Below are 23,321 nucleotides of genomic sequence, written 5' to 3' on the forward strand. Positions count from 1 at the left end.
CGGACGGACGCAAAGTCTTTGCAATACCCTCGGGAAATAAAATATAGGAAGTTTGTGACACACTTATATGATTGAAGTTAAGCAGTTTAAAAGGCAATAAGAACAAAAATAGTGTTGTCTGTTCGTAGTGTCACTACAAAGTCGATCATCCGGGTACCATTTGCCACTACTAAATGCATATTGAGCAGTCGGACACCCTACAGATTGTGCGTACTGTTTTTTTTTTTACCTACTTTATAGTACTCTAGTATACATATTTGGATGTAGCCGTTGTAAAGGTTCTATGCCACAGGGGTGATAAGTTGTATAATTGGTATGTTCAAGGATGCTGGTTGTAATAGGACAACTGGGCAGCATCAGCACAGGACCCCCAAGTGATGTCTTCAAACAGCCTACAATAAATAAAATTAAAATAGGGGCAGGGGTTGACTAGGCTAGTGGCTCAGAGTAACAAGTCAGGAGACTGGTCACACTGCTGGAGTAGATTGAAGCAGTTGGGAGGCAGGCGGAGGCAGGGCACAGAGGTCAGGGAAGATTCCACAAAGGCAAGAGCTGTTGAAAGTGTCTTGCCACTAAACCAGGGACTGAATACGACTCCATTACAGGAGCAGCACCTTGTTTGATGGGCTCCCCCAACTCTTCACGGGCAGATATTAACACTTGTCCATTTAGGCAAAGAACAAGATATTTTGTGAAGTACAAATTTATAAAGACTAATTTATACTCCGTGTTGTAAATTGGTATATATATATATTTATATATATATATATATATATATGTATATATATATATATGTTTTTTGGTGTGTGTGTGTGTGTACATTCTCCCTCTTCAACATTTCTGTGAACGCTCTTTTTAGATTGGCAGGAGGATCAATCTGACAACCAGTCTGATTATTCGGTGGCTTCAGAGGAAGGCGATGAGGACTTTGATGAACGGGCTGAAGGTAAGGCTTCCTGTTATCATTACTGCTGCTTATAGAAGAAGACATAGTACCTAAATGTGCATGCGTGCTTTGTCAGAAAATGGATTGTGAATGTCACTGCTCATATCCATTTATTTTGTGAAAATGTAGCTCTTTGAAATGAGTTTCAAGGACAGGTTTGAGTTTGATTTGAGAGCCCACCAAGCCTTGACACAGATAGAGCTAATATCTGAGATTCATATCTGTCTTCAGTGCCCTTCAAACCACTTCTGCAGATGCACATTCAGACAAATGAGAACTGTGATGTCCTCATCGACCACATCAGCAACTCAAGAAAGAGTAGTTGCACATGTATCATCCGCTCAGAGTAGAAAGGCAAGAAAAGGAAGATACATAAAGGAAGAAAAGGGGCAAAAAAAAAGAAATGGGGACAGAAAATAATATTCTGTGCCTTTTTTTGCCCTGAATTACTGTCATGCAGTATCAACATTGTTTCTTTTTAGAATTAAATTAAATTTGGTTCAAAAGAAACTTCTGAAAGCACTGTTATTGTTGTTGTCATTGTCCATTCGGCTGCTCTCATTTTTTTTTTCGAGGTTGCCACAGCAGATAAAACCAGATCCGCATTGGTGTTTGGCACAAGTTTTACGCCGCATACCTTTCCTGACGTAACTCCAGTTTTACCTGGAGAAACACCCAGCCGCTGGTGTTCCAAAGAGGTCTCCCATCCAAGTACTAACCAGGTCTCGCACTGCTTAGCTGGATGTGGAAAAATTGCACTATTATTTTTCTGTTATTTAAATGATTGCATATATTTATTTGGCAATTCATGTGTAAGTACAATAAGTTATACTTTTTTTGTATTGGTTCTACTTTTTTTTAAAGTAATTGGGCAGCACGGTGGCTTAGAAAGTCATGGGTTCTGTTCCCACCTGTGGCCTTTCTGTGTGGGGTTTGCATGTTCTCCCCGTGTTTGCGTGGGTTTCCTCTGGGTGCTCTGGTTTCCTCCCACATCCAAAGACGTGGGTTAGGTGGATTGGAATCTTTAAAATTGTCCATAGGTGTGCGAGTGGGTATGACTGTGTTTGTTTGTCTGTTTGTGGCCCTGTGACAGACTGGCATCCTGTCCAGGGTGTACCCCGCCGTGCTAAAACAACAAAGTCTATCAGTTTGAACATTAAATATCTTGTCTTTGTGGTGTATTCAATTGAACATGGGTTGAAGAGGATTTGCAAATCATTGTGTTCTGTTTTTATTTACATTTTACACAACGTCCCAATTTCATTGGAATTGGGGTTGTATATATTAAAAGAAAAGAGGCCTCTGTCTATGTGTATGCGCGCGCGTGTGTATGTGTATGGCTTTGATCACGGAGAAACTGGGGAGAGCTGACATTTGCCGTTTGGTATACTTATGTATTTTGGATCAAGGATCCTGACGGGCAACACGCTCGTTAAATTTAATATACCATGACACTGATTTCAGTTATAAGTATTGTGAAAGCTTTCTGCTTCAAGAAGCATATAATGTAGAAGTGACAAGAGTTTGTGAGTGCCATGATGAGCTGTAAGTCGAACACCTTCACAGAGGAATGTCAGAAATAGATGTCAAAACTGTTTGATTTTTAGCTTTAATTTTTATGGCTTCAGTAAACTGATTCCTAGAAGGAAATCTGAACTAAAGATGGACTAATTATGTTGACTTGTTTGTAGCTAATGCCCGCAGGCCGAGCCGCAAAGGGCTGAGGAATGATAGAGACAAACCGCTGCCTCCGCTGCTGGCCAGAGTGGGCGGAAACATTGAGGTGAGTCTTATGGTCCTATGTCGCACCCAGTGGTGGGCACAACTAACCAAAAAGTTAGCTTTGGTAACAGCTAATCAGCCAACTGAAAAGTTATCTTTTATAAAGTTAAACTGATAAACCATCCAAAAATTTATCAGAAGGTACAACTAACCGATAACCTTCAGTATTGTCTCCGGTACACTTGCAACAACTACTAAGAAGTTGATTTTGAGTTTTAACACCACGATCGCTTCTGGTAGCATTAAAGGCGACTACAGACTCAAACAATGAGTCAGCATTTCTGTCTTTGTGCGCCCTGCCCACTGCTGGAAGCTCATGTTTACTACATAGCTTGCAGCAGTGAAGCAACTGAGAGGAGCAGCTAAGCTCAACTCTACACACACAAAAAATATGCCATTATTCCTTAACGGAATATAGCAGTGTCGCCGTGAGGCAGACGTCTTGGAAAATGAAGCAGTTTCGACTTATGGTTTTGATTACAAAAAAATGAATCCAGATAGAATAACTCCATTAATGTCAGTTCTGTCATTTGTACAAAGTTAAAATATAACACCATCCATCCATCCATCCATTTTCTTCCGCTTTATCCGGAGTCGGGTCGCGGGGGCAGCAGCTCAAGCAAAGCCGCCCAGACCTCCCGATCCACACACACCTCCCCCAGCTCCTCTGGGGGAACCCCGAGGCTTTCCCAAGCCAGCCGAGAGATGTAGTCCCTCCAGCTGTAGTCCCTCCAGCAAAATATAACACATATCTTTTAATTTTAAATAATGCACTAATTCTGAAGTTTTGTAACAAACACAGACAGATGACAAAGGGATTATGGGCAAATGAGCCTCCAATAACACTGATTGGTTGATTCTTTGTAAAAACCAACACGTTAATGTGATGTGTGTGTGTGTGTGTGTGTGTGTGTGTGTGTGTGTGTGTGTGTGTGTGTGTGTGTGTGTGTGTGTGTGTGTGTGTGTGTGTGTGTGTGTGTGTGTGTGTGTGTGTGTGTGTGTGTGTGTGTGTGTTGGTATGTGCTTTTGTAAAATATGCCATTTTATTCATATGTAAAAATGAAGTCATTTGCAAGCCAAATGTCAAGTTGTGATTAGACAACCGTCTGATATAACCGGGGTCAAAATGCATAGAACACTGCCATCTACTGGCGCCCAGACGCTCAGACCCTTACCCATAATCCTTTGCGTAGCAGTTTAGCTTTTTCTTTTTTCTTTTTTGCACGCCAGAGAGTTGCTGTGGTTTAAACAACAGAATCCACAATGACAATTGTAAATGAGCATTATACAACCAAAATGTACATTTTGATTTCTTTAGCTGCTGCAAGAGGCTGCAACAACTCTCAGGCACACAAAGGATTATGGGATATCTCAGTACTTAGGGCGAATACTGCCATGAACACTACTGGCCAGTAGATGGCAGTAGAGACTGAAAACTTGCCAAAACAAATATTCCGTGTGCTACGTTTAATCTGCGTGGAATTTAATGAACGCAAACCGAATTTCAGACATATATATTACTCTGGAACAAAGATGAGAAACAGTATTGTAGGACAATAAGCAGGACGTTATAGGAAACAGCAATCAATTGCAACTCACAGTGATTCCAATTGAAAATAATGGAGAAGCAACCTGGGTTTCTTCTGGCATTTTTACATAAAACAAACACAATAACGTCTGTAAACCCAGAGAATACGAGTATATTCACGAGAGTTTTAGGCACAATATACAAAGAGTTTAATGCTGTTTTCTATGTGGAGCCTGATCAGAGCGTCTCAAATGCATTTCTCCTGTTGTGAATGTACTGAGATTACCCATAATGTACCTGGACATAGCATGTCCACACTGAAACCTAGTGCAAAGTAAAAATTAGTGCAAAACTTTAAAACTAAAACATATAGTTGATTTTTTCACTTTAGAAAACTTCAGAAGTGACGTTAATTTAAATAACATGGCCAAAATTAGTTTGGTTAAAATTTTAACCATGAGTTAAAGCTGTGCGCCTCTGGATGTCTTGGATGATATTGCCGTGAGTCAGTATGGTGTTAAGAGCAGTTGTCTTGTGGCCAACTGTTCTCTGACTGCAGAAGATAGAGCGGTTTCTCCTGAAATCAGCTCTCCTCTGTTTACAGAGAATAGAGCTGTTTATCTGCTACAAATCATTTAACAGGTAAGTGCTAAAATATTTGATATCAGACTTAACAAAAGTTTTTAACTGTTTCAGATTTATTCACTTCACCTGCAAAAACATGTTAGCGATCTAAAAGTTATTGGACCAACACTTATTGGAAGATAATTGGTCTGATGATGGCTTTCAAAGTTATCTGAAAAGCTTACCGATAATTAAAACATTAGCTTTGATAATTAGCGGTTAGCGGAACTGCGCCTACCACTGGTCGCACCCATATTTATTGAATCTCCATTTTTAAATTTCATGGTGTGAATGGAAAGTCAAAAAATTTCCAACATTGGGTAGTGATTCCCAAAGTGTCGACAATGGCTCTCTGTTGGACTGTATATGCCAAGGCTGCCCACATTTGCTCCTGGAGGACTCCTGTCCTCCATGTTAATTTCACTATGCCTGCTCCACTCTTCCCTAATTAACTCTGACAGGTGTGCTAAGCCAGTGAGAAGCTGGGAAACACCAAAGTTAAATAATCGGGTGTGAATAAAGCAGGTAGACATGAAAACATTCATGCCAGTGGCTCTCCGGGAACAGATTTGGGGAATCCTGCAGGTGGGCTGCAGCCATCTGTTTAATTTTGTAATAAAGTTTAAAGTTACCTAATATAGTTCATTATTTTAAAAATGGAATCAGAGTACTTAAACATGTCATTGGAATTAAATGATGTACTCTTCATTATTCTAACCTAGTTTTGCATAATATATTAAGAGAACTACTTCGTTTCTCATGTGTTGATCAGAATTATGATTCAAGATTGGGGTGGGCCCCAGATGGTTTTTAGATTTCAAAGTGGGCCCCAGTGTTAAGTTTTCAGTGGTTAACATATGGAAAAGAAACATATAATAATTTGAACTGTTACAGCAATGACATGCTTTTAGTTTAAGTCATATTTTCCAATGGAATGAAGTATTTTATTTTTTGGATAACTTAGCTTCTGTCTGTCAGGTCTTGGGCTTCAACTCACGACAGAGGAAGGCTTTTTTAAATGCAGTGATGCGTTATGGGATGCCTCCCCAAGATGCTTTCACCAACCAGTGGCTGGTCAGGGACCTCAGAGGAAAGTCTGAAAAGGAATTCAAGTAAATTTTTACTTTTAAATTATATGTTTGTCTCAATATGTTCAGGTCACGTCATGCAAACCATCATGGATATGATGTAGCATAACATGCTGCAGCCATCTTTATTGATTATTCATGTATTTGGCTGTAGCTCTAAATTTCTTTGCTGACATCCCTTCATTGTTTTTTTTTTTCTTTGCATGTTCTCAGGGCGTATGTGTCTCTCTTCATGCGTCACCTTTGTGAGCCGGGGGCTGATGGAGCCGAGACCTTTGCAGATGGTGTACCACGAGAGGGGTTGTCTCGGCAACACGTGCTGACTCGCATTGGTGTGATGTCGCTCATAAGAAAAAAGGTTTGCACTGAAATGTTGGAACCCCCCCCCCCAAAAAACTATCATGTCACTCCGAGCATGTATGGTGATGTAACTCATTCAGTATCACTTCAAGAACTGAATGCTGGACTGATTGAAAGGTTGACATTTTTTTTCCCAAGAATTTTTTTTATTGATTTTATTTTTTTATAACCCAAATGTACACAAAGTGTTGGTCAGTTCCACAAGAGTTGAATAGAAACAAAAATAGTGTATGCTTTAAACATAATGTTGTGAAATGTCCTGGCAAAATGGAACAGACCCATAATCATAGAACAAATGTGCAACGTTATCACCATCCTCCTTCCCTCACATTGACCCCATTCCTGCGCCAGATTTATGAATAGGAAAGGTCCTCACACCTGGTGAAAGTTTATCTTTGCCAGGTTTAAACAGGACATAAGATTCCTCAACCATTGAACATGGGTGGATGGGGCAGCATCCCTTCACCTGGCCAAAAGAACCAAAACAAAGTGTGAGGCACTTGATTGAGATCAGATGTGCATCATCCTCTCTCAGTGGTGCCAAAGATGGCAACCAAAGGATAAGTTGTTCGATTACAACTTCCCTTCAATATTTTCTAAGACTAGGACATGTCCAGTACATATGGATGAGGGAAGCTTCTCCACTATTGCATTTGTAACAACAGGGATGTACTTCTGGGTGTATATGGGACCGTTTGGCTTTGGACATATGGGCCCTTTGCACAACCTTAATTTGTAATTGTAACAGACAGTGACGTGCACAGAGAGATGTCAGATGAAACAGTTTAACTATTAAGTCCCATGTGTTGTCAGATAGGAAACGATTTAAATCTTCCTCCCAAATGGGTTCAATCAAGTCAAGAGAAGGGTATTTCAAACTGGCCAATTTGTCATAAATCAGGTATTAGTCCCTTGTTCATGGGATCCAAATTCAGAAGCATGTCAGCTACATTTGTGTCTGGGGCCTCAGGGAAATTTGATGTCTGAGACTGGAGAAAGTGTCAATTCTGCAGATATCTGAAGAAATGCATATTGGGAGAATGAACTTTTCAAAAAGTTGATCAAATGATGCAAAGCTATTATCAGTGAAAGGCTCTTTAAAGTGGACAATGTCCCTTCTGTACTATTGATGAAATACAGGATCAGGCAAGGATGGCAGGAAAAGATGGCTTGCTGGAATTGGACTTAACTCCAGTAAACAAAAGTGTACCAAAGTAGAGGGGGGAGACCACTGTCACACAATGTTTGTATTATTTAATAGACTTGGGAAATTTTCTTTCAAAAGATATTTGCATTTCCTTGTAACTGTTATACCTGGATAACTAAACTGATGTTCCGCATTCATTAATGGGAAACTAGTGTACAGCAGCGTCCCTCCATCCACTTTTGCGCAAGTTTAATTTATCTCCGGAAAACTGACCAACTTGAGTGATAAGTGACAGCATGAAAGGTTGACGTTTTGAATATGTTTGACAGGTTCAGGAGTTTGAGCATGTGAATGGCCAGTGGTCCATGCCCTGGATGGCAGAGCTGGAGGAGAACAAAAGGGCAGCAGCTTTAGCAGCAGGAGAGGATCCAAAGACTCCTTCAAGTGGAACCCCTGCAGACACACAACCCAACACTCCTGTACCAGGTACACACCAACACTTCAGCATTCAGTTTGTGCCATGTGCACAGACAGCTATGATGGAGTATCACAATTTATTGTGGAGTAAATTCTCCAGCCAGTTATAATCCACTGGTTGTCAGTCTGTGGATGTCACCACGGCTGCCTAATGTCCCCACTGCTAATGGACATTCATAAAAAACACTTTTTGCAGGAAAAAAAGAAAATGTGCAGGGTTCTCACCAGGATTTTTTCATAGCGTAGATGGGAACTTAGCGGCACGATGAGCGTTGGAGGCACGAGTATTGACAGGGGGGGTCTAGGGGCACCTCTCCCCCCCCCCCCCCCCCCCCCAGGAAAATTTAGAAATTTCTAACCCTTTAAAACACTATTTCCTGCATTTTGAAGGCCACTTTGTGTTTCCAACTGGGACAATAAATAATGTGCAGCATGTCTTCTAAAAAAGAAAAGAAAAAGCAAAAGCCCCCCTATGGTGGTTAAATCACAGCATAGGGACCCAAATCACAGCATGGGGGTTCCGAATCACAGCATAGGGCCCCCTGTGCTCAAATGCACTGGCGAGAACCCTGATGTGCATAGAATGCTTCTCAGACAAACCTTCACTTAAAGTAGACCTGCACTGAAATAAATGTGGTCAGATCTCAGAAAGAAATAGCTGATATGTATTTATAAGACCCTTATGAATGCAGTAAAGTAAATCTGAAAGCCCAAATTTGTAATTCAGCAGACAAATCTTCATTTAAAAATGACAAATTTGCAGCTAAAATTTGGCCCTCAGCGAAAACTGTTTGTACATCCGGGTCATTGCAGTGACGTCCAGCAGAAGACGGAGCGCTCCCGCCTTCAGTCCAATCCCGCATTGAAATTGATTTTATCTGTTAGTAATGTTACTGTTATACACATCCTGGTTTCAGCATCCAAAAGGAAGCTGCAATGAATGTGAGATACAGCTCTGCATGCTCAGATCAGCGGCGACATCGACAGCGGGCGACGTTCTTCCCCGACGCCTTGCTCTTTGCCTCCGCTGCACTTACTGAGTCTACCTCTCTGTCTACTGAATGGAGGTGCAGCCAACTTGGCACAAGTTCAGAGACTACGCTCGCTGTTTTGATGCGGAGCGGCCGGTGACACCTGTTGCTGCAAGGACAGACTTTCCGCAGCGCCGCACGTCTCGGTAATCAGAGCCGCAGAGCTCCATGGCTGCTGAGAGAGGTTTATATCTTTTTAATGACTTGAATTCTTTGCGGGTCCCACCTCCGTACCCCGCGACGGTAACACCGGAGGCGAAAGACAGTAGATTTTCAATGCGACACCACTCAATCAAACGGGCGTATGAAAAAGTCCCCCAAAATAATTTTCAAGCACAAATAAAAGAAATGTGTACTCACCAAACGTGCCGCAAGACAATATGAAGTTTTAAAAAAGTAGATCCTTCCGTATAAGACAAGAAAAAGGTGCAGATGCAAACTGATGTAAATCCACAAATTACAGTTGGCGCGCGCAATGCATGCCGGGATAGGGTCTTTTCCCTGACATCTCGGCAGCATCCCGGATGTGATGACAGTTTTGCGGAGGGCTAAATTTTAGCTGTAAATTTGTCATTTTTAAATGAAGATTTCTCTGTTGAATGACAGATCTGGGCTTGCAGATTTACTTTACTACATTCAGAAGGATCTTATGTATAAATATAAGTCATTTTTTGGTCCAAAGATCTGACTGCATTTATTTCAATGCAGGTCTACTTTAAGCCACATTTTCAGTGTACACCTTAAACTCCAAATGCTGCAAATGTCAAGATGTAACATATCATATCTATTTGTAGATCAGACGGCTGTGTAGCATGAACATTTAAAAACATTTCCATAGACATTCTGATTTCATTTCCACTGGACTGTATTTCTTATTTTCAGAGGATTTATCAAAAATGGATGACAAGGACTTCGACATGAGGAAGGAGGGAGAGGTTGGTAAAGGAGCCAGGAAGCCTGATGATAATTCAGAGGTACATAAATTTATGATTTAATTTTTTTTAATTGCCCATCTTTTTTCCCATCCAGTCTTAAGCCACCTTGACACTTGCACGAATTTGATCCCCACACCACAAGATTGCGTGCCAATGAATAAACTGTGCAAGGCTGCATGCCAGTGTGCAAAGAAAATTTTTAAATGTTCAAAATTTCTGGCACACATAAATTTTGTGGCACTTGCGTGAACGAGTTGTGAACATTGTGCAGCCTATTCGCAAACACTGCATGTTGACACGTATCATTGCGCACAGGGCGCTCATTGACACGCATTGGCCCAATTAGATCACGAACTGTTTACAACATGGTTGCGGCAGATTGCGCAAAGTTCACGCCTTCTAACTTACTGTGAAATGTGCGAGCGGAATTCCCACATAGTTTGCGGACGGCACGATACTTTGCGCATGTCATGATCTCGACACTCATTGGGCACGCCAACTTCACGCATTGTTCACGCGCCCGTCAGCGAAGACCCCGCACTCAGCAGTGCGTATAGCGAGCCCTTTGCCAGTCCTGATACATTTCTCATCTCGACAGCGAAGGAGCTACAACTTCAAAATGCCTGACAAAAATAAAAAAAAAGAATAGCAAGACCAGCAGTGGCTGGAACACTTGAAGAAGAAACCGAGACAGAGAGACAGCTGGAGTCAGAGGTTGCAGAGATGGAGAGGGCTATTCCTCTCCATTCATCCTCCTCAAGTGTGGAATTTCCAGCACCTCAAGAAGATCCCCAAGAAGAGGCCCAACAAAAGAAGAAAAAAAGATCAGAGTTAGCAAGAAAGAAATGCCAGAATACAACTGGATGGATGAGTAAACCAGAAAGCTGGCCGAATTTGTGATGCAGCACCCCCAGCTGTTCGACAAGAAGGATTGGCTAAATCTCACCACAAAGAACCAATTATGGGCAACAGCTGGGGAGGAACACGACCCCCCCTCACTGGTAAGTGTTTTTGTTTCCATTATATTCTTCCCTGGTTTATTTTTCTACATTAATTTCTGAAATTTTGAATGAATTAATGTCATTGAATGGGTGATTTACATTTTCATCATGTCATTGCATTATAAAAGACATTTTACTTGATTAAATTACTATATAATTCTGTTGTATTTAATACTATGTTCCTCTTTTGATGTTATAGGGCCCCATGCAAGAAGGACTATGAAAACATGCACACCAGGGTGGGGAAGAAAATGAAGAGAGAAAGTAATAGTGGATCAGGGCAAACAGAGAGGACTGTGAGGGACGAAGATATAATGTCCACATGGACTATCCTCATGCAACACATTGTTTGGGGGAACACAAGGAGGTTAGTGTTTGTGTGTGTGTGTGTGTGTGTGTGTGTGTGTGTGTGTGTGTGTGTGTGTGTGTGTATATATATATATATATATATATATATATATATATATATATATATATATATATATGGGGAAAGTATCGGACCTTTTTTATTTTTTCAAAAACTATATGGATTTGAATCACGTGCGATTACATCAGACAAGCTTGAACCCTCGTGGGCATGCGAGAGTTTTTTCACACCTGTCGGTTACGTCATTCGCCTGTGGGCAGGCTTTGAGTGAGGAGTGGTCCACCCCCCTCGTCGGAATTCCTTTGTCTGACTTCTTCCTGAGAGACTGGCGCTTTGCTTTATCAACATTTTTTCAGAACCTGTGAGGCAGATCGAAGTGGACACCATTCGAGAAATTCAGCTGGTTTTCGGTGAAAATTTTAACGGCTGATGAGAGATTATGGAGTCTTACTGTCGCTTTTAGGACTTCCCACGGAGCAGGACGTCGCGCAGCGCTCTGAGGCGCTGCCGTCAGCCTGTTTCGAGCTGAAAACCTCCAAATTTAAGCCTCTGTTGACCCAGGACGTCGTGAGAGAACAGAGAAATTTCAGAAGAGCTCGGGATTAGCAGTTTATCCGGACATTCCACTGTTAAAGGAGATTTTGTAATGAAAGATGTGCGAACGGATTGGCGCGTCAGCAGGCAGCCGCTCATGGCCCGGCGCCACAGGAAAAACACCTCTGTGTTGATAACCAGGCGGCCTTTGATGGCTTTCAGTTGAGTGAGTATCTGAGAAATTGTTTAACAGCTGGACATGTTCCAACTTGTCCTTAAGGCTTCCAGCGCAGGTGTTTTTCCTGTGGCGTCGGGCCATGAGCGGCTGCCTGTCGACGCGCCAATCCGTCCGCACGTCTTTCATTACAAAATCTCCTTTAACAGTGGAATGTCCGGATAAACTGCTGATCCCGAGCTCTTCTGAAACTTCTCTGTTCTCTCACGACGTCCTGGGTCAACAGAGGCTTAAATTTGGAGGTTTTCAGCTCGAAACGGGCTGACGACGGCGCCTCAGAGCGCGGCGCGACGTCCCGCTCCGTGGGAAGTCCTAAAAGCGACAGTAAGACTCCATAATCTCTCATCAGCCATTAAAATTTTCACAGAAAACCAGCTGAATTTCTCGAATGATGTCCACTTCGATGTGCCTCACAGTTTTTGAAAAAATTTTGATCAAGCAAAGCGTCAGTCTCTCAGGAAGAAGTCAGACAAAGGAATTCCGACGAGGGGGGTGGACCACTCCTCACTCAAAGCCTGCCCACAGGTGAATGACGTAACCGACAGGTGTGAAAAAACTCACGCATGCGCACGAGGGTTCAAGGTTGGCTGATGTAATTGCACGTGATTCAAATCCATATAGTTTTTGAAAAAAATAAAAAGGTACGTTATTTTTCTCGCAGACCTCGTATATATAAATAAATATATAAATTATTAGCAGAAATTTAAATCTCTGTTCATCTGTGTGAAATTCTTTCCAGTTTGAAATTATTTAAATTTAATCTACATTTGTATTGATTTTATTGGTAATTGCATCTAATTTTCACTATTTTTTTTCTTTATTTTTAAGTTCTCCAATCCCAGTTTGACAATGCCCACTGACGACTCGGAGGCGGAGAAGGATGATGACTTGCCATCGACTGGAGGAGAAATTGTACCTGTTTCCTGGGGAAAGGGCAAGGCAACAAAATCTTGGCCTCTGCCGCATTATCAAAAGCTTCCACATCCCCCTTACCTTTGAGTGTTTCAGCTGCTAGCACACATCCCGACCCCTGGGAAACATTTATGCAGGTGAGAATATCAAGTATGATTTTTTTCTGTACCCCCTTTTATAGTTAATGGGTTGATGAAAGCTATGTAAAATTATTTCAATCACTCCTGTGATATTTTGTGATGAAGTAAAATGACGCGACATTATTGTGTTCGGATTAACATAATTTTAAATGTGACAATATTCTGTTTCAGATGCTATCAAAGCAGATGCCTCGGCCCAAACAACACCTCTCTCTGTGACTTTGTCTGTCTCCTGGAGGAACACATGCAGACCATCCTGGAAAACTCCTGGCACAACTTCCAGATTGATTGTCTGAATTTAGTACAGAAATACAAGCAGCAGCAGCCTCACAGCAGCAGTCCTGGCAGCCCCCAATGAACTGGACACCCCTCCGATGACTTCCACCACTGAGGGTGCAAAGGACGACTGAGAATACTTTATTTATTTCTCCGGTGTGAATATCTTTTAACTTTCTCATTCACTTTTACATATTTTTTTAAACTGTGATTTGTTTTGCAATCTATAGTGTTTTGCAAGCTCTAATGTTATTTTTTAAAAACTTGTTAGGCTTCTCTTCTAAATATGTTTCACATTTCCTTGTAAATATTGGACATAAATGTTTTTGAAATAAGACAAAATAAAGGACTTTTTTATTGGATTTCTTTATTCAACAAATTTAAAGATTAGTTAAAATTAACATGTTACTTGATCTTTATGGCCCACATTTGTGATCACTATAGTTGAAGGTGTGACCCTTCTGTCTTACCAAGGATCAGCACCAGCAGGAGACAAGTAATAGTGTGACAAGTATTCACGCTGTTCTTTGACCTCTTCCTGGGTATGGTGTCCAGACAGATGCATCAAGCTGTGAGATAATATAGAGGCCTTTTCTTGTTTTTAAGAGCTTCTTCTTTGGCGCTCAACATCTTGTAGGGTCAACAACAAATCGAGGAATGAATGGAATAGTGTATTTCCTGCTATTTTATATAGCATGACATCAAGCGGGGCCAAATAATTCCACGACTACTTCACGCATGCACAAAGCGGTTGTGGCAATGCATGCCTTTGCGGGAACAATGCGCGTTGTGCGTACCATGTTGTACATTGTACATAAACAATGCGCCAACAATACTTGGAATAGGGTGTAAATCAGTTGTGCGATAGCGTGCCATTGTGTGCCGGATGTGCACCGTTTTCTATCACGCATTGCGTGGAAAGGGCATAGCTTATGTGTAAACTTAACATGAACAGTGCGCAAACTAGGCTTCACGCTTTCAAGCGTACCATCTAAATGAAATGCATTGGCTTGACGAATTGCGTGCCAGTGCAGTGATCAAATTTGTGTAAGTGTCAAGGTGGCTTTAATCTCTCGATACTCAGACATGTATTTTTTTTTCTTTGTCAGGGATAAGAGTTTCATAGCTTTAGTTCAAAAGAATTGCTCAGCACAATATACCTTTGTCCACTACAAAGGACATTCCGTAAAAAATAATAAAAAATGTTTCTGATTAAAAAAAAAAAAACAACCTGCTCTCGTATGTTGTTTTTACCCAAGACAATTACTTGATGCAAAAGAGCTAAAATTGCAACACTTCTGTTTTTTCTGTGTCTCAGGAGGATATATTGTAATATTCCTGAATCATTATTATTATATTTTTGTAACTAGAAACTTGCCGCTCTTCCCTCAGATTATTGAAATTCCAGATGAGTTTGACAAATCTCCTTTTGAAAAGAAAGAAAAAGACTCCACTGCAGGGAAGGAGGAAGAACAAAAGGTGGCAGGAGGTGGAGTTGAGAGCAAAGAGAAAGAACTTGAAGTTTTGATGAACAAGGAGAAAGAAGAGAAGGACAAGGCGCCTGAGTGTGTGGAGACAGTTACGGAGCTCAAGGGGGACACTTCAGAGACCAGAGCGGCTTCAGAGGATGACAAGTCTAAAGGTGAGAAAGGTGATTATACTGCTTTCACAATCTTGCAGTTTCCTTTGTTTCCACATATAACTGTAACTCTACTTCTCACCATTCAGTCGAGGAGGGCAAAGAAGAGAACATGGACACTGGTTCCCCTTCTGAGGAGAAAAAAGGTGCAAACATAAAATCCATTTTCACACACATACACTGTCAAGTAGGGGTGTAATTATTATAATCCATTTTAAGGTAATAGATACAACTACGTGGATACATGGATGCCTGAATCTATGTAAGTTCACTATGAACTAGTCAGTGGATAGATTTTAGCTTCATACGAGGTCTGTTAGAAAAGTATCGGACCTTTTATTTTTTGCAAAAACCTGATGGATTTGAATGACGTGTGCTTGCATGAGCAAACCATGAACCTTCGTGCGCATGCATGAACTTATTCACGCCTGTCGATTGCATCATTTTCTGGTAAGCAGCATTTGTGTGAGGACATGTGCAGCGCACTCTGCGGATTTTCATTTCAAGGAAAAAGACGGAATGACTGGAGCAGCACCGCATCAAATTTTGCCAGAAACTGGGCGACAGCCAGGTGGAAACCATTCGGATGATTCAGACGGCTTTTGGTGACTTTTCAGTTGTGTGACTATCCGAGAAATTGTGGAAGAGGTGGGCATGTCACAGCATGTGCTGTGAGACTTCAGCACGCAGGCGCTTTTGCTCTGCCGTCAGAAGCAGCATGAATTTCACAGCCACTCTTTTCATGGCCAAATCTTCTGTCTTCTACAGTGGAAATCTTCTACAGTGGAATGTACCGAAAAAGTGCTGATGTCCACCTCTTCTGCAATTTCTTGGACAGTTACACGACGGTCCCACATCACCACAGCGCTCACTTTGGAAATGATCTGGTCATTTCAGCATGTTGATGGCTGACCGGAGCGTGGCTCGCTCTCCACTGTTGTGCGGACGTCTTTAAACCGGTTGTACCGCTCCTTAAACTGTGTGATGCCCACAGGATCGTCACTGAAAGCTGTCTGAATCATCCGAATGGTTTCCACCTGGCTGTCACGCAGTTTCTGGCAAAATTTGATGCGGCGCTGCTCCAGTCGTTCCGTCTTTTTCCTTGAAATGAAAATCCGCCGAGCACACTACACACGTCCCACACAAAGGCTGCTTACCAGGAAATGACGTAATCGACAGGTGTGAAAAAGTTCACGCATGCGCACGAAGGTTCAAGGTTTGCTCATGCAAGCACACGTGATTCAAATCATCAGGTTTTTGCAAAAAATAAAAAGGTCCGATACTTTTCTAACAGACCTCGCATATCATTTGAAATAAGCTTGTTATGCTCCCACGTCTCTGCCTTCAAACTCTTGTAAAGATTCTAAGGCCGACCAAAGCCTCTTGTGATGCTGGTCACAGGAACATTAACTTTGTGAAGTAAAAACAAAATCAATGTGTCCGATAGTGGTAGATGATATTACGGATAAATTTACCTTTTTAAACTTTCTTTGGGTCACAATTTATTAGTACTCTAATGCAGGTTCAGAAAGGGAAATTTATGCTATGTTAACAACAGGCTTTCTCTTCTGTGCTTCTTTATGTCATTTTCTGCTATTATATGTGTTGCTGCCCCCAGTGGTGAGCAAAAAGGTGAGCAGAGGCTGTGAGAGTATGCTGTAGCACAGTAGTAAAAATGTGGAAGAGATCTCTGGTTTTTCATAACATATGTATTTGAAGGGGGCAGCACGGTGACTTAGAGGTTAGCATTGTTGCTTCACAGCAAGAAGGTCATGGGATCAGTTCCCGTCTGTGGCCTTTCTGTGTTGAGTTTGTATGTTCTCCCTGTGTTTGTGTGGGTTCCCTCTGGGTGCCCCGGCTTCATCCCACATCCAGAGACATGCATGTTAGGTGAATTGGAAACTTTAAATTGACCGTAGGTGTGAATGTGCTATTCTGTATGTGGCCCTGCGATATAGACTGGCATCCTGTCCAAGATGTACCCCCCTCATGACCCTTAATTGGAGTAAGCGGGTATAGAAAATGGATGGATGGAAGTATTTGAAGGCAAGCAGTGCCACCATTTTCTTATTGTAATTTATTGCAGAAATAAATCTTTGCAATAAACAAATAATTGTATCAGATTTCATAGCATCATACAAAAAATAAATTATTCACAGTTAAAACTGTTGTCATTGAATTGTACTGTGGCCCATGTATCCAGACACTTATAGCATTGTTTTATAAGAGAGAAGGACATACCTACAGTCAAGTAAAAACTTATTTTTGTTTTTATTTTGTTAAATTTCAATGATGCCGTAATTGAATGTCCCACATGTCCAAAAGAAGAAGATGTGTGTTCAAGACTTAAAATTAAATTGTGATTGGATATGTCGCTGATATGCTTCTCTGTGTGTTGTTTACAGAGCAAAAAGCAGATAAAGACGGATTGAAAGCAGATGAGTCAGCTAAGCTGCAGAATGGTGAAAACAACAAAGAAGGAGCAGGAGTGCCGATGCTTAACATTAGTGAAGAAAAGAAGAAAGCCACCAAGCAGAGGTTCATGTTCAACATTGCTGATGGAGGATTCACAGGTGGGCAAAGACACATACAGTATTTTGCGTTTTTTAATTTTTTCCTCTCTTCCAATGTTAGCGTTTGACCTTTTTACTCTATTCCAGAGCTTCACTCTCTGTGGCAGAATGAAGAGAGAGCAGCCACCGTCACCAAGAAGACCTTTGAGATCTGGCACCGTCGACATGACTACTGGTTACTTTCGGGAATTGTCCAGTATCCTATGAGCTCTGCATTTTTAAAAAAAAAAATTTTTGAACCTGCAATTCTCAGTAATTTCACATAAGTGAGTAACATTCATCACGGTATCCTTGAACCTATCCATACAGGGTACCTCAGAGTTGTGTAGCATCATGCTTGTTTCTACATTTCCATTCTTCTGTGAGGACTCGAGCTTGTTGTGAGACAGAGTATAGTATGGCGTCAGATCATTGACAAAACCCCACTTGCAAAGGTGCTGCGCGTGAGCACCAGCACACACCCCACCCGCTCGAACTTGTTTTCTGCTCGTGCGAAGTTTATTTCTGCTTGCACACATGCAAAGAGATCATTTGGATGGACTCTGGAATGAATATTTGACATTGTATGGGTATTGTTTTTATTGTTTTTATTATCTTTATTATGTTTGATTTTAGACTTTTAATTGGGTCTTATTTTCACTGTTAATATTGTTATCTTTGTGTACCTTGTCTTTTGTGTGCTCCTGCTACAACACTAAACAGAAATTCTGATCTGATTCTGATTCTGAATTTGCACGTGTGTGCAGACATAATTTGCGTGTGAACCCATTTTTTTTTACGCGAGTGGGGTTTTGTCACTGATCTGATGCCATAGTATAGCTAACATTGGCTGAGCACTTTTAATTTACAAACGTTAAGTTTGCTAAAATCATCCTATGAAGTTCACAGTTAAAGTCTTTGTTGTTTTGCTGCTGCTGTTTCTACATTGTGTGTTCACGTCAGTTTGGTGACAGCAGTAGCTTTACACACTTCAGTTTACTGTTTGCAGCAATTTAAATGGGTGGAAATGTCAACAGCAGTTCTTGTTTGAGTCCAGTTATTTATAGATGATCTACCTTATGAACATTTCAGGTCTGGAGGCACCCCAGCTTTGGCCCAGTGGGCTGCTGAGGCTACATAATAATGTGAGAGTAGCTGCAGTTAAATTGTTGAAATCAAGCTCAAGTTCCTGATGTGTGAAACTGTTTGCACAAAAAAAACACCCTTTAAATTTGACTGACTTTAATACAATCACTGGTTGACTAAATTATGTTTCACTACTCAATCAATCAATCAGTCAATTTTATTTATATAGCGCCAAATCACAACAAACAGTTGCCCTAAGGCGCTTTACATTGTAAGGCAAGGCCATACAATAATTATGTAAAAACCCCAAAGGTCAAAACGACCCCCTGTGAGCAAGCACTTGGCGACAGTGGGAAGGAAAAACTCCCTTTTAACAGGAAGAAACCTCCAGCAGAACCAGGCTCAGGGAGGGGCAGTCTTCTGCTGGGACTGGTTGGGGCTGAGGGAGAGAACCAGGAAAAAGACATGCTGTGGAGGGGAGCAGAGAACAATCACTAATGATTAAATGCAGAGTGGTGCATACAGAGCAAAAAGAGAAAGAAACACTCAGTGCATCATGGGAACCCCCCAGCAGTCTAAGTCTATAGCAGCATAACTAAGGGATGGTTCAGGGTCACCTGATCCAGCCCTAACTATAAGCTTTAGCAAAAAGGAAAGTTTTAAGCCTAATCTTAAAAGTAGAGAGGGTGTCTGTCTTCCTGATCTGAATTGGGAGCTGGTTCAACAGGAGAGGAGCCTGAAAGCTGAAGGCTCTGCCTCCCATTCTACTCTTACAAACCCTAGGAACTACAAGTAAGCCTGCAGTCTGAGAGCGAAGCGCTCTATTGGGGTGATATGGTACTATGAGGACCCTAAGATAAGATGGGACCTGATTATTCAAAACCTTATAAGTAAGAAGATGAATTTTAAATTCTATTCTGGAATTAACAGGAAGCCAATGAAGAGAGGCCAATATGGGTGAGATACGCTCTCTCCTTCTAGTCCCCGTTAGTACTCTAGCTGCAGCATTTTGAATTAACCGAAGGCTTTTCAGGGAACTTTTAGGACAACCTGATAATAATGAATTACAATAGTCCAGCCTAGAGGAAATAAATGCATGAATTAGTTAATATATATAGTATACTCAAAATATAGTAGAATTTTGCACAAACATACTTCTGTGTTTCCTAGTAAGCCTGAGCAAATGTGTTTGTTGATGTTACCCTCATGAGGTGATGTTGTTATACTTAACCCCTGCGTCTGTCAGACATGGGTATGCCAGGTGGCAAGACGTGCAGAATGACGTGAGATTTGCCATCCTCAACGAGCCCTTCAAAGGGGAGATGAGCAGGGGAAATTTCCTGGAAATCAAGAACAAGTTCTTGGCTCGCAGATTCAAAGTGCTTTGCTAACTGTTCTCACATTTTTAGTTGGTAAATACGTCTTTATTATAGTCTCATTGGGTGTTTTTAAATGTTTTCTCTATAGTTATTAGAGCAGGCTTTGGTGATTGAGGAGCAGTTACGCAGAGCAGCTTACCTAAATATGACAGAGGACCCAGCACACCCGTCCATGGCCCTCAACACACGCTTCAGTGAGGTGGAGTGTTTGGCCGAGTCCCACCAGCACCTCAGCAAGGAGTCCATGTCTGGAAACAAACCTGCCAATGCTGTACTACATAAAGGTAATATGACAAAAACTGTGTACTTGTGTGTCACATTTCTCCTCTGAAGCCACCAGAATGACGAGGCTCTTGTTTGTTTTTACTGGACACAGTAGATGGGGTTTTTCCCCCTTTGGAGACCTCCCTATTTGTATCTCCGAAAAGGCTGAGTCAGTACTTTTCACTCTTTGTGCTACAGTTCTCAAACAGCTGGAGGAACTGCTGAGTGACATGAAGGCTGACGTCACACGTCTCCCAGCAACAATCGCCAGGATACCTCCTGTCGCTGTCCGGCTGCAAATGTCCGAAAGAAACATCCTCAGCCGATTGGCCAGTCGGGGCCCAGATGCCACCACACAAAGCCAGTCACAGACCTCACAGCAGATGCAGGTGTCACGCTGACCAATACCCTTGCATATTTCACACTTAGTGACTGAGAACAGTTAAGATCACCTCACCGCCGCGTATCAGACGTCCTCCCATCAGCCCAGCCAACATGTACAGCACAGTCAGGTTAGTCCTCGCTCCTCACCCACAAACCCTCTCCGGACCCTTGAAGAGCATCAGCTGTGCTGCTGGACTTTTGATTTTAAAAGACTGGAAGTGTTGACGTAGAATCACTTTTGTGTCTGTAGCAGATTAGACACAGGTCCATCTCTTTGACTGCGAGTTCAGATTTAACTCCTGTAACCTGAGCACTGTCATTGTGACTGAACTGCAGTTCTGTCTTTACAGCAGGGTCAAACGTGTTGGTGTATGTATCATGAAGTGGAAGTGTGTAGGTGAGAGAAAATCAGTATGTTTGGAGTATCCTGGTGCTTTGTATTAATTTTTATGGATCCTCCGCTAATTCAAGGGACTTCATTGTGATCATTTTAAGGAGTTGTGAAAGAGTCGTTTGCCTCCATTACTGTCACTTGTTTGCGTGTGTGTGTGTGTGTGTGTGTGTGTGTGTGTGTGTGTGTGTGTGTGTGTGTGTGTGTGTGTGTGTGTGTGTGTGTGTGTGTGTGTGTGTGATTGATTGATTGATTGATTCCAGCATCTGTGTGAAACGGGGCATAGTAATGTGCACCTCTACTGCAGAATGTCCCAGGACGACACTGAGAGACTGTTATTGTCCGTGAAGTAAACACAATTTTCTATCAGCGAGTCACACATTGCATCTTTGACCTCCAGCCCAAACCCCCGACAGTCACATCAGGTGACTCAGTGCAGCATCAGCTGTGCGCTTGCACCAACTCACTCAGCACCTTGACATTCCAAACCCGTCGGAGCACCGTAGAATTGCTGCTTGGGAATCCTCCCGTTTTCTCTAGAGAAGGAAGCTTTGTAGCTTCACAGCTTTTAGGTACTCTGGATGGTTTTGAGAATGATTGCAATCTTTACTTAATTTAATTTCTTTAATGTTTAATGTCTTTTGTTTGTTTTTGTTTCTTGCTTCCTCAAACATAATGGTTACCCCTTTATTTTAAATCAGTTTTTATGGACTACAATAAAAGATGAACAGTTGCCACACTTTTTTTTAAATCAGTTGCCTTTAAGGAAAATTATCAGGTTGTAAAATTTTCGCAAAGTTTGCATTTGCTGGAGAGAAAAACAAATAAGAAAGAGGTCCTATGAGGCAGCAGAGACAGGAATAAGCATATTTCCTTCCATAGCTAGATGGTAATTAAGAAAATTTGAGTAAATTACAGGGTGGGAGAATCGTCTGGGTTGGTAATGAAGCCTGCTATCTTATCACTGGAGAGAGTTAGATGCAGAACGAGTGCAGCAGTTAACTACTCACGATTTGGGCAGAAGAGTGTGTGTCGATCGCTCCTGTGCAGAGAGGAACAGCCTGCGCGCCATGTGGGTGAGTCTCAGGTTTGCTGTTAGACTGTGAAAGATAGTAACATGTTCCAACATACGTTTTCTGTGTTAAATATTTATTTTGAAAGACTTCCTCACTTTTTTAGTTTCCCTATTGCTGCTGATAATTTTTAGCAGTTGCAGACCTTTTTGGAAATTGAACTACATTGGTTGCTTGATTATCAATTATTCAATCAGTAGCAACTGAAATATTTTATTCTTTGTCAGACAAATTGCGTGGTGACCAAGACCACCCCTGCTAATTCTACATGTAATGCAGAGTTGCATCAGGAAGGGGCATCCAGTGTAAAACTTGTGCCAGATCAACATGCAAATCCGTAATGGATCCACTGTGGCGACCCCAAGTGAAAAAGGGGGAAGGCAAAAGAACTTACAAACATATTTGTAGATGTAGAGGAATTGGTGTTGTAAACAGAATATCAGCATTTTGGATTTGTAATGGGATTTAAAACAAAAAGAAGATTAAGTAAGTTACACAATAATCCAAATTGTCATTACTTGCAGCCCAACTTTGAAGGTTTCTAGATGGTTTTTGTCTTCAGCTGTCTTTTTGACAGATTTTTATGCAAAATTGTAGATTTGTCTTTGATTTATGTTGCTATTCTGCTCTGTACATCTTTATTATTTTTCAGGCTGACAGACTGAAACAGTCTGTATAAAGTAAGTAAAGTAAGTATTATTGTCAATCACTATCACAGCTACACCCATAGTGGAAGAGAGAAAACCAGAAAATACTGAAAGCGTTCACTTTTTTCATCAAAACATCAAATGTGACAGGTGAAGACATCAAATCAAGCTGAAAGCATTCCCCCGAAGGCCACGATCACAATCTAAGATGGTTAACAACCACCTATTGTTATTATTATTATTTTTATTATTATTTTGTAGAAACATGAATTCATTTATGAATCATTGGCACAGGAAACCTATAATATAATGAACATTTATTAACTGTGTAAGAGTTAAGGAACACAAATTTCATGAGCGAGGCACTCAATATGGCTGCTGGCGGCCATGTTGAAAATGATAAAAGACTTAAGCAACCAGATGTTCAATCTATTCAAGTCGTACAGTACGTCCACAAAGTATTCACAGCACTTCACTTTTTCCACATTTTGTTATGTTACAGCCTTATTCTAAAATGGAGTAA

The 23,321-nt window shown here is 41.4% G+C and overlaps 1 protein-coding gene across 4 annotated transcripts in view; it reads left to right on the plus strand.

Moving 5' to 3' along the window:
- chd4b (chromodomain helicase DNA binding protein 4b) overlaps nucleotides 1-20,881 on the plus strand; it is a 75,636-nt gene extending 54,755 nt beyond the window's left edge. For 3 of the 4 annotated variants that reach the window (XM_034174498.1, XM_034174497.1, XM_034174499.1), the window contains exons 28-40: nucleotides 860-946; nucleotides 2,638-2,729; nucleotides 5,859-5,992; nucleotides 6,182-6,326; nucleotides 7,805-7,961; nucleotides 9,866-9,957; nucleotides 14,776-15,025; nucleotides 15,112-15,168; nucleotides 17,428-17,595; nucleotides 17,683-17,791; nucleotides 19,907-20,039; nucleotides 20,128-20,323; nucleotides 20,502-20,881. In XM_034174498.1, coding sequence (XP_034030389.1) covers nucleotides 860-946; nucleotides 2,638-2,729; nucleotides 5,859-5,992; nucleotides 6,182-6,326; nucleotides 7,805-7,961; nucleotides 9,866-9,957; nucleotides 14,776-15,025; nucleotides 15,112-15,168; nucleotides 17,428-17,595; nucleotides 17,683-17,791; nucleotides 19,907-20,039; nucleotides 20,128-20,323; nucleotides 20,502-20,704 — 1,823 coding nt within the window. In that variant the 3' untranslated portion in view covers nucleotides 20,705-20,881. Of the gene's footprint in view, nucleotides 1-859; nucleotides 947-2,637; nucleotides 2,730-5,858; nucleotides 5,993-6,181; nucleotides 6,327-7,804; nucleotides 7,962-9,865; nucleotides 9,958-14,775; nucleotides 15,026-15,111; nucleotides 15,169-17,425; nucleotides 17,596-17,682; nucleotides 17,792-19,906; nucleotides 20,040-20,127; nucleotides 20,324-20,501 lie in introns of those variants that run through there. The other variant, XM_034174500.1, reaches the window with a different exon arrangement.
- The last annotated feature ends 2,440 nt before the right edge of the window (nucleotides 20,882-23,321 follow it).

The sequence above is a fragment of the Thalassophryne amazonica genome, chromosome 7 (genome assembly GCF_902500255.1).
Source record: "Thalassophryne amazonica chromosome 7, fThaAma1.1, whole genome shotgun sequence".
Classification (NCBI taxonomy): domain Eukaryota; kingdom Metazoa; phylum Chordata; class Actinopteri; order Batrachoidiformes; family Batrachoididae; genus Thalassophryne; species Thalassophryne amazonica.